General features: G+C 48.3%; 2 protein-coding genes across 5 annotated transcripts in view; both read right to left on the bottom strand.

The window, feature by feature from the left end:
* LOC115543410 (ubiquitin-conjugating enzyme E2 D3) overlaps positions 1–3,018 on the bottom strand; it is a 9,008-nt gene extending 5,990 nt beyond the window's left edge. The window contains exons 1-3 of one of the 4 annotated variants that reach the window (XM_030355749.1): positions 2,484–3,016; positions 641–704; positions 38–69 (exon numbers count right to left, since the gene is read on the bottom strand). In XM_030355749.1, the coding sequence (XP_030211609.1) occupies positions 38–69; positions 641–704; positions 2,484–2,507 (120 nt within the window). In that variant the 5' untranslated portion in view covers positions 2,508–3,016. Of the gene's footprint in view, positions 1–37; positions 70–640; positions 705–2,483 lie in introns of all 4 variants that reach the window. The other 3 variants (XM_030355752.1, XM_030355750.1, XM_030355751.1) reach the window with 3 other exon arrangements.
* A 204-nt stretch (positions 3,019–3,222) lies between these two features.
* zmp:0000000662 (RING finger protein 145) lies at positions 3,223–13,463 on the bottom strand. The gene is made up of 11 exons (XM_030355747.1): positions 13,168–13,463; positions 12,740–13,025; positions 12,527–12,635; positions 11,680–11,771; positions 11,012–11,253; positions 9,632–9,807; positions 9,017–9,157; positions 8,179–8,361; positions 7,657–7,804; positions 6,295–6,651; positions 3,223–4,956 (listed from the first exon to the last, which is right to left on the bottom strand). The coding sequence occupies exons 2-11, from the start codon at positions 12,906–12,908 to the stop codon at positions 4,552–4,554; spliced, it is 2,022 nt and encodes a 673-aa protein (XP_030211607.1). The 5' UTR covers positions 12,909–13,025; positions 13,168–13,463; the 3' UTR covers positions 3,223–4,551.
* Between the last annotated feature and the right edge of the window lie 185 nt (positions 13,464–13,648).

The raw sequence follows: 13,648 nt of genomic DNA, 5'->3' as shown, positions 1-13,648 counted from the left end.
GAATAAAAGCACAAATGTTTCGGTTCGATTCTCTTACCGGTCCCATGATGGTGGCTTGCCAGTGGAACACTGAAAAGGAAAATGAAAGAGTTAAGGACCACAAAAGAGAAGTTCACCCTCACCTCTTTGATAACAGCTCTACAACATAATAAAATGCTCCATTTTGGGGTCACCAATTCCAAGAGGGCGGGCCTAACCGTCCAACCAATAAGAAGCCTGATGTGTTCCAACCCTCACCCTGAATGGTCAAATCCAATCTTTTCTACGGCCCTCATATTGTCGTTTTGATGACTTATTGGAATGCTTCCTTCAAGAAGCGAGGTTCTTAGCCTCTGGACCATTATTAATGCAGGAGGCTGGACAAATGTACTAAATAAAATCTGATTTACTTCACCACTTCTCCTGCATTCCTCTAATTTAAAAAGGAGAAGATGGTGGGGTTTGGGGTCAGCAAGGGGTCAAAATTATGAACCTGACCGGCCTTGACATCCACTTAGCTTATTATGAAAGGTATTTGCCATAATAAATACTAGTATCCATACTGAGTGCAGAAGTATGGCCATTACGTACGCCCGCGGGATAAATCTCATCTACACTAGCACTGCGAGGGGGTCTTTCAGGCGGAGAAGAAGACACCTACTGTCGTCTCCCACGGGGCCGGCTGAACACTGGGCTGGGGGGTCACGACCCAGGTCGCTGAGCTCCTGAAAAATAAAAAACACACACTTGAGGACAGAACATATAGAACACGTTAGAGCTGTTTCGTTCTCTCAAAAAAAAAGAACATACGGTCCAGTACACAGAAGCCTGCTTATTGGGCCAACAATTGATGAGGGAGTGGTTAAGGAACATGGAATCATGACCTTAAATTAAGGTCATGATGGAATTTTGTAATTAATCAACTTCCCGCACACCTTTCTGAGGTGCCTGTCCGACAGGTTAAGAAGAGAATAAAAACAAAACAGACTTGTATAGTCATGCACGTAGTTTGATTCATAGGCTTATGGTTAGCTTAGTCAAGACAAAAATGTGTTTGTCGTTTGGCTCTTTATTCTAAACATCAATCCAAAAGATAACCATCTAACAGGGAGCAGAGTTTTGAAACCTACAACACCATGAAAGATGCGATACTTCGGAAATAAATATCAAGACTGAGGATGGTTTTCCATACATGTAGCTCTTGCCAGGATGCTGTTGTACCAGAACTTGTTTCAACGGGTGATCATAAGGAATTCACCCGCAACAGCCATATAGCGAACAATTTCATGTTTGGGGGGCTGAACCTGGCCTCCATAGGGTCGGGGCATTTTGAGCGATCTAGTTATTTTACAAAAGGTGTAGACGACGCCCATGCCTTGGCCCCAGTTTAATGTGTAAAATGCAGCTTTATTCAATGTATTTCCAACCCAACTGGTACAAGTTTTTGCACAGGGGGAAACCCTCCCTGCAAGCCGAGGCAAGCTCGCGTCTCTTTCGACTATTCATCTTGCAGTTCAGACGGGATGATCTTATGGATAAAAAAAACCAGGAAAGACCAAATGATGACATGGTAGGGTGCCTACGTGATGAAATGGAAGTGTGTCACATAAAACACACACACGCACAGCTTTGATTTCGTAAATGTAGTGACTCACAAGTTTGAGCAATCACAAACTAGAAATTTCATAAAACACACGCTTCTTGTGTTTTGTTTATATTACCACATCAGTCTTGCAGTTTAATCGTCAAAATATTCGCTATTACACCATTTTTTATTAAACCAAGCACATCGGCGTTTCAGAACAAGGTTTAATGAGGCTATGTTATAACATGTTGGGTGTATTATGTGGCCTGTGATTGTCGCCTCGCCAATCCTTTCCCAGACTAGCACATTACAGAAGGCATTAACAGTGACGATTACCAGCGATCAAATACATAACATATTTGGTTGACATGTCTGTTCATTAGTCCCTCTGACGCACCTCGAAACCTTCTTAATCCGAAACAGAAACCAAAGCTGAGTACTCGTCATGATTCCTGTGAGCTTACATACTTCATAGCCTCGTTCACAGGCGTCCCCATCTCACGACCGAACGCCTGGGACGGGGTGCTCCAAATGAGCGTTTTTAGCGAGAGAGAGGGCGGGACTTTCAGTTACATTGTATCGGGCCGAGAGGGGCACCAGGGGGTTTTCCGGCAGAGGATAATCAGTTTATAATTTATTGCTTTTTCAAATTATATATAAAATAAACTCCGTATTTATTCCTGGTCGTCGTTGTTCATGTCATATTCTGATTGTTCTCGCTCCGAGAGACTGTTAACAGGGATACACAGCTCATGAGAGTTCAGAGACCGGAAATGCCATGGCAGCAGACCGGCATAACGCTACAAATCTGGATCCTTTCTCAGCTTCCATACTTCAATAAGTTAACATGTTAGCATGGTGAGCTAGCGCGGCATAGTGGAGCGGCTATGGGAGGCTAGCTACAGCTAACACAACTCACCTTGTTGATCCTTTTCAATGCCATCCTAGCTCGATGTTGTCTTGTTCTGTAACTCTTCTCGGTTCAGGTGACGAGAACCCCGATGTACCAAGACGTTGCGCTATCCTTTGAAACACTGGACGTCAGGCTAACCCAGATGGCCTTTCTTCTGCTGGCGCTAGCATAAAGGGGCGCTAGCAGGCTAGTCGGCTAAGCTAGGTGCGCTACGGAGTTGCCGTTATTCATAAAACTCAGCGGTGTGCGCTACTTGGTTCGCCGCCGAAGGGACGTTATCCGACGCGCTGGCTCTCGTGTGTGAGACGGTTGGCGTTGTTCGCGCGCGGGAAGGAAAAACTCGGTTTGATGAGCGAGAGGACGGAGACATCGAAGCGCGTTCAAGCCCCGGTGTGTATGAGTGTGTGTCGAAACTGTCCGCTGGTGGCTTCTCTCTAGACGTATTTGAAGGCGGTCCACCGTGTGGCACTGACTGAAAATGACATGAGATAAACGGTGCGATGAAAGGTGATTGGTTCGCGTTAACGATGACAGGGCAGCGAAGTGTTGTTGTTGCCTAACTTTGTAAACGAGGCTTCCCGTAAGAGGAAGTGGATTGCCCTAATAATGGGAAGGCTGATGGAAAAAGTGATGGTCTGTAACACTAAGTTATGTTAAATGTTTTTTTTTTTAGACGTTAAATAATGTGACAAATTGTTCTAAGAAGTCTTCAGGTCAATAAATAAAGCCACGTTGATGAAATGAATGTTGTTAAATCTAATTGATACCCTTTATTCGTCAGAATTTATATCTTACATACGTCATTTTTTATTGATTTAAATGAAAAACAAAATAATTCACTCTTTAATCAAAGAAATATTTCCACTACATATATGACAGAGATAAATAAAGGACGGCCACAAATAATTAGACAAACAAATTAAATACTTTAATTTCCACAAGTTTAGACTGTGTTAATATATAACTGCCTCATGAACTGCTTTCAACAACAGTTCACAGATCGATTTTGACACCCGAGACATTATTGCCTGCAAATTAAATCCAGCAACGTTTCATGGACTGCTGGAGCACATTCGTTAGGAGGGACACATTACTTCCCTATTAGTTCACAAGACAGAAGACCAACCGAGGTCTGGTCCACGGTTTGCTGACACCATCGCACCCTCAAGGGCACTGAGGCCGGGGCCACGTTCCTTTGTGCTGGTGCAGGAAAGGGAGCGATGGCGTCGTAGCTCTCCAGGCAACGCCATTTTAAGTCACATCAGAGCTCTTTTGCACATGTGGGGAATATCTAATGCATGGTTCTCTCTCTCTCTCTCTCTCTCTCTCTCTCTCTCTCTCTCTCTCTCTCTCTCTCTCTCTCTCTCTCTCTCTCTCTCTCTCTCTCTCTCTCTCTCTCTCTCTCTCTCTCTCTCTCTCTCTCTCTCTCTCTCTCTCTCTCTCTCTCTCTCTCTCTCTCTCTCTCTCTGCCTTTGACAGACTGGGATTCACCGCGCTCCACACAGTACTGCAGTCTGCTCCTCGCTCCGCTGTGGTCCTCAGCCCACAGCTCAGAGTTCTGTCCGGCCGCGCAGCACAAGAGGAAGCATTCATGTGGCGGTCCGCAGATGGTCGGCTCCTCTCCCGCTCTAGTCAACCCTCCTCCACTTCCTGTTCGCCAGGGTCCACCATAACAGCGACGGCGGCGGCGGCGCTGGCGGCGGTGGATCGTCTGTGTCCGCGAGCCCGTCTCCCTCTGCAGACAGCGTGCCTCTGCCCTCCCCCCCACCTCACCTCACCTCACCCCCAGCCGGAGCTCCGTCCCCGGGGGACACCGGGAGCCGGTCCCCCCCACGGGAACACGCGATCAGCTGGAGCCTGGGGCGGCGTAGCCCACTAAGTCCCCACTGGAGCTGAAGCACAGGCCTTGGACGGCCTCCATGTTGAGGTCATCGCGGGAAGAGTCGTTGGCAGGGAGGTCGCCGTCGCTGCCAGCTCCCTCCTCCTCCCCCCTCTCCGGAGGATACTCGTAGATCTCCTCTGCAGCACCGCCATCGTTGCCATGGTTCCCGAATAGCCCTTCCTCTGGTGGGGCCTAGATGGGCCCTGTGTCTGCTTGAGGTTCCTCCTCCACCACCACCTCCTCCTCCTCCTCCTCCTCCACCTCCTCCTCCACCTCCTCCTCCTCCTCCTCCCACTCCCCCACCTCGTCCTCCTCATCCTCCTCATCCTCCTCATCTTCCCAATCCCCCTCCCCCACCTCCTCCTCCTCTTCCTCCTCCTCCTCCCACTCCCCCTCCACCTCCTCCTCCTCCCACTCCCCCTCCCCCTCCACCCAAACCCCGTCGCCCTCCCCCTCGGGGGCGGGGCTCTGGGCGGCAGCGTCGGGCCGGACCGACTGGTGGCACATGGGGCAGGTCTCCTGGACGTAGAGCCACTTGCGCAGGCAGTTGCCGTGGAAGAAGTGTCCGCAGAGCGTGATCACCGCCGAGCTCATTTCCTGCGGAGCACACAGAGCCGGGCGTTTGATTGATGCACAATTAGCAAAATTAGCATGCTAGCATTCTAGCATGCTAATTGTGCTAACTTGGAAGTAACGAGGCTAACCCGAGAAGAATTACTAGCATGCTAACACGGCTGACCTAAGAATCAGACCTAGCACGCCAACGCGGCTCACATGGAAGCAGATGGAGCATGCTAACGCGGCTTACATAAGAAGCATACGTGGCATGCCAACGAGGCTCACCTTGAAGAAGACGTAGCATGCTACTGCGGCTAACCCAAGAAGCATACGTAGCATGCCAATACGGCTAACCTAATAATCATACGTAGCAGGTAGCATGCTAACAAGGCGTACCTGGAAGCAGACGGAGGTCTGCTTCCAGGTACGCCTTGTTATGGTGTAATCCATTTGTATGGTACGCTGGTACGTGCAAGTCGTAAGTTGTAAATCTCCCAGCTTTCTTGCGGCATTTGCGGAGGCACGTCCCCTTTTGGTCGTAGTAGCTTTCCCGTTTCTCATCACTAGTCAACTATTAGTGATGAGAAACTTTACATTGTATTCCACGCAGAGCAAGACTGTGCAATGCATAAATTGGTGACCGGCATAAAGTAGCAATTGTGTAAGCATAAAGTAGCAAGTGTGTAAGGGCATTTAATGACCAACGTGGTTTAAACACAAAGCAAATAAATCTCTTTACGGGCGCAGACACTTTTGTACGGTCGAGTTGTACGGTCGGCCTCACTGAACTTGCTCTACTTTCGGAATGGCGAGCGGGACCGACCAAAAGGGGGCGTGCCTTAGTGAAATGCCGCAAGAAAGATGGGAGGTTTGCAGCTTACGGTTCGCACATTTAATGATGGAGTCTCCGGCCATCGTTCAGAAATGTCAACAATTTATTTGGGATTTAACATAGAATATGTTACATTCAAAATTAATTTAAAAAAAACTTGATCAAGGAAATTTAACACTCAACATCAATACAACCTCCAGCTTTCCTCGCGAGTGCCCGGTTTGTTTACATGATGTGGGCGCATCTGTCTGCGTCACACAAATACCCGGCGCATTTACTGACGCAAATTAAGTTTAGAAATGTTCAGCGTAGTGTCCGAATTCTCGTTTGTTCGCTCCCTATATAGTGCACTATATCATAAACACTATATAGGGAATAGTGAGTGAGTCAATAGGGAACGATTTCAAACACAGCTTTTGACTTTGCATCTTCGTCTTTGCGTTTTTTTCAGTTACTTTTTCAGGTTTATTTTTTCAAAAAACAACTGGACAACAGCATTAGCGTGCTACGTGTGCTTCTTACGCCGCGCGTCGACGTCGTCTCACCTGGAAGCAGATAGAGCAGACGTCGGCGTGGCGCTGCAGCTGCGCCGGCGTGGCCCGCGGCAGGGAGTTGATCTTCTTGGCCGCCTCCTGCCGGAGCAGGAAGCTCTTCCAGCCGGACTGGGCGCGCAGCCACACGTTGAAGTAGGAGTGGATGATGATGACCGAGGCGCCCATCCAGCTCCACTCGCCGAACAGCGACTCCCAGGCGCCGTAGGCCACCACGCACAGCGCCACCACGAACTCCAGCACGCGGCTGACGGCGTTCACCCAGTAGATGACCTCGTCCAGGCTCTCGATGGGCTCGCGGCAGAACAGCTCCGCCATGAAGAGCGAGTAGATCAGCAGGCTGCCGGTGACCTGGGCGACCGGAGGGCAGGGGAGGGGGGGAGGGGGGAAAGGGGACAGGAAATAGGAGAACTTCCATTAGTTTAAAAGCGGAATATACAGGCTTAAAGAAAGGGACAACGCTGGGATTTTTCCACCTGACCTGAATGTTTTTCATTCAGCAGAATTTGTACCATTCGTAGCATGGTTTAACTTATTGGAATAAATTTGTGTTTTTTTTTTATTCACAACTTAAATCACAGAAACATTTCCCTAACATATGTGACAGACAAATTATGGATGTCCATGATTAATTAGACAAACAAATGTACAAGTTTAGAATGTGTTAATATATAACTGCCTCATAAACTGCTAAATAAATATATTGTGTTAGACCCCCCCTAGGACCTTTCCCTCCTACCTGGAGAGAGGTGAGAGAGGACCATTCCCTCTTCATGGAGAGAGGTGAGAGAGGACCTTTCCCTCCTCACGGAGAGAGGTGAGAGAGGACCTTTCCCTCCTCATGAAGAGATGTGAGAGAGGACCTTTCCCTCCTCATGGAGAGAGGTGAGAGAGGACCTTTCCCTCCTACCTGGAGAGAGGTGAGAGAGGACCTTTCCCTCCTCATGAAGAGAGGTGAGAGAGGACCTTTCCCTCCTCATGGAGAGAGTGAGAGAGGACCTTTCCCTCCTCATGGAGAGAGGTGAGAGAGGACCTTTCCCTCCTCATGAAGAGAGGTGAGAGAGGACCTTTCCCTCCTACCTGGAGAGAGGTGAGAGAGGACCTTTCCCTCCTACCTGGAGAGAGGTGAGAGAGGACCTTTCCCCCCTACCTGGAGAGAGGTGAGAGAGGACCTTTCCTTTCTACCTGGAGAGAATGGGAGAGGACCTTTCCCTTCTACCTGGAGAGAGGTGAGAGAGGACCTTTCCCTCCTCATGAAGAGAGGTGAGAGAGGACCTTTCCCTCCTCATGAAGAGAGGTGAGAGAGGACCTTTCCCTCCTCATGGAGAGAGGCGAGAGAGGACCTTTCCCTCCTACCTGGAGAGAGGTGAGCATGCAGCTGGACACGAGGATCAGGAGCCAGAAGTCCATGTGGAAGAACTGGGAGATCTTATAGGCCATGAAGCCAGGGAATACCAGCAGCAGGAGACACATGCTCAGCCCTCGCAGGTGTTTCCACCAGCTCCTGGGGGAGAACCAGAGACACGGGTTCACACCAGCACTAACTAGTCCCCCTACCAGTCACAAACTACCGCAAAGTTTAGAATTGACTCTTCTTAAGACAGACGGAACAACATTAAACAGAACAGGATGTGGTATTAAATCTATATACAAGATTGATATAAATATATCATATTATTTCTGAGATGGATCAGTATATTATTTCTAAGATAGAACCATATATATTTAATATATAATATAATATCTAACATAGTTAAATACTTGACTACTTTTACTACATAAAAATGGAAAATACGACGTCATATCAAAGGACATCTATATGCGACGTCACGTTTTTGATGGAAGATAAAGCCGCAGAATAGCGCCCCCCGCAGGCACCTGTTGCGTGACGCGCCCAGCGCCAGGATGACCGGGTCGGTGATCTCGATCATGGACTGCAGCGTAGAGGTGAGCACGATGAAGAGGATGATGCTGAGGAGGAAGGTGCGCTGGAGGGCCTGCATGTCCAGCAGCCCCGTCTGGAGCGCCAGCAGGAACAGGGTCACGCCCTCCGTCACCCCTCTGGCGGGAAATTAAATCAACCAATCAGGACAGGAATGAGCAGGAACACAGGGGGGCGGCGGTCCTCCACTCCCTGTGCCCAGAGCACCCCAGTCTTAGTGCAGTACGCTGCCCACAGGGGGCGCCACCAGGTACAAAAAGTTCCTTCATCTCCAATCCCATAAGCTTACTGAATTCTTAACTATGTGCATGCTAATTTTGTCGTAGAATCCCACTATTATATAGTATTGAAATTTGTACTTGTATGTGGTACGTGTGTGTTGTATTTACCTGGGCAGGTGTTTATTTGGTATTCTACCTGTGCAGGTGTATTTGTGTCATCTACTTCTGCAGGTGTATACGTGGTACTTCCCTGTGCAGGTGCAGGTGTTTATGTGGGATCTACCTGTACAGGTGCATATGTGTTATCTACCTCTACAGGTGTACATGGGGTACCTACCTGTACAGGTGTTTATTGGCTCTCTACCTGTGTAGGTGTTTCTAGGCTCTCTACCTGTGCAGGTGCTACTAGGCTCCCTGCCTTTACAGGTGTTTCTGGGCTCCCTACCTGTGCAGGTGTTTCTGGGCTCCCTACCTGTGCAGGTGTTTCTGGGCTCCCTACCTGTGCAGGTGTTTCTGGGCTCCCTACCTGTGCAGGTGTTTCTGGGCTCCCTACCTGTGCATAACGTTCTCATTCAGCACTGCTGCGTAGCCTCCCAGGTAGAACTTGCAGAGGTTGAGGAGGCCCAGGGCCAGGTAGGACACCACAAAGGCGAGGCCCAGCAGGGAGTAGGGTGTGGCACAGCACTCTGACACACTGAAGGGGGAGGGGGGGTAGGGAGGTGAAAGGTCAAGACCAGAGCCACGGTGCGCCAGTGCTGCAATTCCCAGGTGTGAAAACAGGGAAATTGTGGGCGGGACTAAGATGTAGGTGATGTGTGTGTGTTCTGATCACTTGGGAAACGATTTGAGATGGAAAGAGGAGGGGCTAGGGACAGGATAGTGTAATAGTTGGTCTCCCAGTCGAGAGGTTCTGGGTTTGAATCCCAATGTTAACGGTCTGTCTGTAGGCATCCTTTTGCAAGATGCCTAACAATAATATCTCGAAAAATGCATTCACTGTTATTTTCTTAAAATAAATGAAACATTATGAAAACATTACATGATTATCACACACACACACACACACACACACACACACACACACACACACACACACACACACACACACACACACACACACACACACACACACACACACACACACACACACACACACACACACACACACCTGGACAGCAGGAGGAACAGGACCCCCTGGTACGTGAGCGTGCCGCGTGCGGCCATGACGTCGGACCCCAGCTGCACGACGAACAGAACCATCCAGAATACGCTGAACAGCAGCGGCACCGCAAACTGGTTCCAGAGGGACATCGCCACGGCGACCAGCCGGTACAGCTCCACCACCTGGGGGGGGGGGGGGGGGGGCACACGGGGGAGCGGAGGGTTGGAGAAGGTTCTGGTGGGGTCGCCGTAGCTCCCTTATGGTGTGTTCCTGAATCCTCGAACGACAGAATTCCGAGTCGAAGATCTCCCAGCTTTCTTGCGGCATTTCTCGAAGGCATGCCCCCCCTTTTTGTCTTCAACTTTCGAAAATCTGAGAGTAGACCGAGAGCAGTGATGACCGGGAAGAGATTTGTTTAAATGCTCTTACACTGCTACTTTATTCCGGTCACCAATTTATACATTGCATGGTCTTGCTGTGCGTACAATACAATGTAAAGTTGTGTTGTTTGTTTTCGGGCTGGTTTGCTAAAGAGGCTAATGTAGCTAACAATAAACAACAACTAGCCAATTTCATGCCACACTCACAAAGACGAACAGGAACGCTATTAATGCTCCGGGACCGGAAGTGACGTTCAACGTGCAACTCGGAAGGCTGGCGTCCGAGGATTCAGGAACACACCATTAAACCCTCGATCCATTGGCAATGACGCCGTAAAGCAGTGGTTCTCAAATTGGGGTATGCGTACCCCTAGGGGTACTTTGGAGTACTGCATGGGCAACGAAGTTCAACCTAACCCATAGATAATCGAGGGTTGAGGATGAAATGTAAATTTGATAATAAAAACACCAAAAGGAGTGTACCAGGAGGAATATGTTTGAATGGGCTTCACCTCTACATGCTCTGACCCTCCCTTGGTGTTGAGCTTCGTTTGTTGGGAGAAATTAGCAAACAGTTGCATGAATTGTAGACATTTTTTCTTCAAAAAATGTTTTTTCGCCAGTAAAGGGGGTATTTAGATGAAAAAAGATCTTGGAGGGGGGTACACTAGAAGAAAAGGTTTAAGAACCACTGCTGTAATGAACGGTCCCAGAGAACCTCACAGATACACGACCTCCGTCAAACCTGACATGGGATATTATTTTTTAAATGCTACTTTATTTGCCTTTGCCATAGAGATGAACATCAGAGAGAAACGTGTTGCAGACATGCTTTCAGTCTGTTAAATGTATTATTATGTGTGCTGGAACTCCCTCTCAACCAACCAACGAGCAGAGATTTAGTCCAAGGATAAGAACTGAAAATGGGTGAGAGGGAGTGTCAACTGGTGGACTTGGTGCCATCAGTGTATCAAGGGTCAACATAGAAAACACACGGGGCGGTTACCTCCATCCGGAGCAGCTCAGAGTAGGCGGCCCGTGCGAGGCGATAGGGCACAAAGAGGTTGGAGAGGAGGAAGACAGCCATGCCCACGCCGGTCAGAGCCACGGAGGACGAGCTGACGAGCAGAAGCACGTCGGGCGGCGCAGCGCACAGTCTGGCCAGCAGGGGGAGCACGTGGGCGGAAAACAGCCAGACCTTTCTGGTCTTCATCAGGAAGGCACACAACGTATTGAGAATAATCAGACCTAAACACACAAGGAAGAGTACAATTATTAGAATATTTGACATCTTCATTCAATGTATTATTTTTTAAATTTAAATCCTTGGATACATGTATGTTTAACTAACTACTTTAATTATCTTACTATCCTGTTGTTCCCCTGCTGTGACGCCCACATTTCCATTCTGGAACAATTAAAGTTAAACTTCTATTCTGTAATTACGAACAAATACAATTCTACTCCTTTAGAAGCATCAGTGATGGGCTGTGCTAAAATGCTAACCTTTCATTCCCCCCCCCCCCCCCCCCCCCCCAACCCGTTATAGTTTAGCATTGGATGTGATGCAGGATACACTCTGTATCTACACCTGATCCAGAGACATGAGATATAGTGTGTGGGCGCCAGCCACCCCGTTGTTGTGTAAACACAGCCAATGAGCTCGCTCCCTACTTGTCAGTGCGGTGACGAATCTTTGGAAGGCCGCAGCGTCGAGGTACAGCGACCCCCCGTAGCCGTTCAGCACCTCCTCGTTGACGTAGTCCCTGAGGGGAAGGGTCACAGGCCAAGGTTATTCCATGGACACCCCGTAACGTTTTCAAGCCGTGCGTCACTATCACAAGGCCTTAACAAAGCAGTTTGCTAGCGGTTAACATTTGGATTCTAACAAGTATCTTTCCACAAGGAGGAATGATACATAATGCCAGATACAACAACTGGAATCTCAGACAACCTAATAAATAGTACAATTATCCAACTGTAGTCATTTGGTGTCAATTTAACTATAAGCCCCATTGCTCCAGTTGGCTGCTATTCTTGCTGGTATTGCAGCTAGTGATGGTGATGTGTACAAAACACCGCCGGTACAATGCTGGCGTAATGACAGTGTAGTAAAGATCCAAAGGCAGCGTGCCGCAGCGGTATCAGATTCAGCCGGCTAGCAGACATCAGAGACCAGGTATAGACTAGAGATATTGATCCTCCAGACAGATCAGAAAATGCATGGCTTGCAGATGCCGGGGTAGTAGTACAAAGAGCATCAACAGGAGAATCAAGAGCTGTAGCAATAGTAGCAGGGGCATTGGTAGTGGAAATAAGATCATAGTAGCCCCACTTGGAGTAATGGGGTCCTATGCAGCAGCAGTAGTATGAACAGTAGAAATAGAATACTAATACTAGTAATAATACTAATACTAGTAATAGTCAACTTTGAGATATGGTTTCCTACTTAAAACAAGAGCAGTAATGATAGTATTTACAGTAGTAATATAAGTATTATTGATACTAGTAGGTGTCCTACTTGGAGATCTGGTGTCCGACGTAGAGAAGCAGGGCAGCCAGTATGTGGAGGTAGAGCGTTACGATGTGACGAAGAGGCAGAACCAACACACACACATTCACCAGGTGACCTGAAGAAAACGCACACAAATGAATCAGGTATTACACACACACACGCACGCACACTCACATACATTAGCACAATCACACACACACTCAGTGTTTGTGTACCTACCAAGGTAGTACATGTTCCAGATGACATACTTGTACTTGAACAGCATGTCATCGTTCTTGGCCCTGATGTGCTCCGTGACGCCGTCGACGTCACACTTGAACAGCATGTCCAGCAGGAGAAGGCTGGGCACCCGCAGGGCGACGTTGGCCACCTCTTCCAGACGAGGCATCGCGATACCTGCTCGACCCCGGGACGTGGGTCACATCCTCCGTTCTGTCGCCCTGTGTGTGTCTGTAGCCTAGCACGAACAGTTCCCAACCCACTCGGATCCACTTCTTCGTGTCATCTAAGAACAAGAAGAGATAAGAGGGAATTAGGAGAACTTCTCCTTCCAGGCCCCTGGTCTCGTTGCTCCGAGCAGTATTAATAAAGCTGGGAATAATCTTTATCGTATAACCGTTATAACATCGCAATTAAGTCGGACTTACTTTGAAAAGGGTGTCACATCGGCGCTGGGTGCCAGCCTTCCCCAGGCTAGGTGCTGCAGGTTAGCTCCCTGAGTGAGCCACCACAACATGTTTGCATAGTTTCTCTACAAGCTGTCCGGCTTTCCCGAAATGCACCGTTCGGTTTAATATAAATATACCTTATGGATCATAAATGAAAGCCTCAAAAGTCACTATTCAACAGTTTGAAGCTGGACAAAGCTGATTTCAACGTTCTTCTGTGATTCCTTTCGCTTGCGTGGCCATTTCCCATGAACACGTCACATATCCAGCGGACCAATCGGCTAACGGGAAATGGTGGATTTCAAAATAAGAGTCAACCAATCCGAATGCGAATTATTGTCACCCAATCCAACTGTATTACAATCAACATACAACATCAACACAAATCATTTTCTATTTCTTTAAATAAAAGGCAGGATAAAAATTGTAACCAAAAAATGCCCAAATTAAATATATACGC

Source organism: Gadus morhua, chromosome 5, assembly GCF_902167405.1.
Source record: "Gadus morhua chromosome 5, gadMor3.0, whole genome shotgun sequence".
NCBI lineage: Eukaryota > Metazoa > Chordata > Actinopteri > Gadiformes > Gadidae > Gadus > Gadus morhua.
This window is presented reverse-complemented; position numbering and strand designations above follow the sequence as displayed.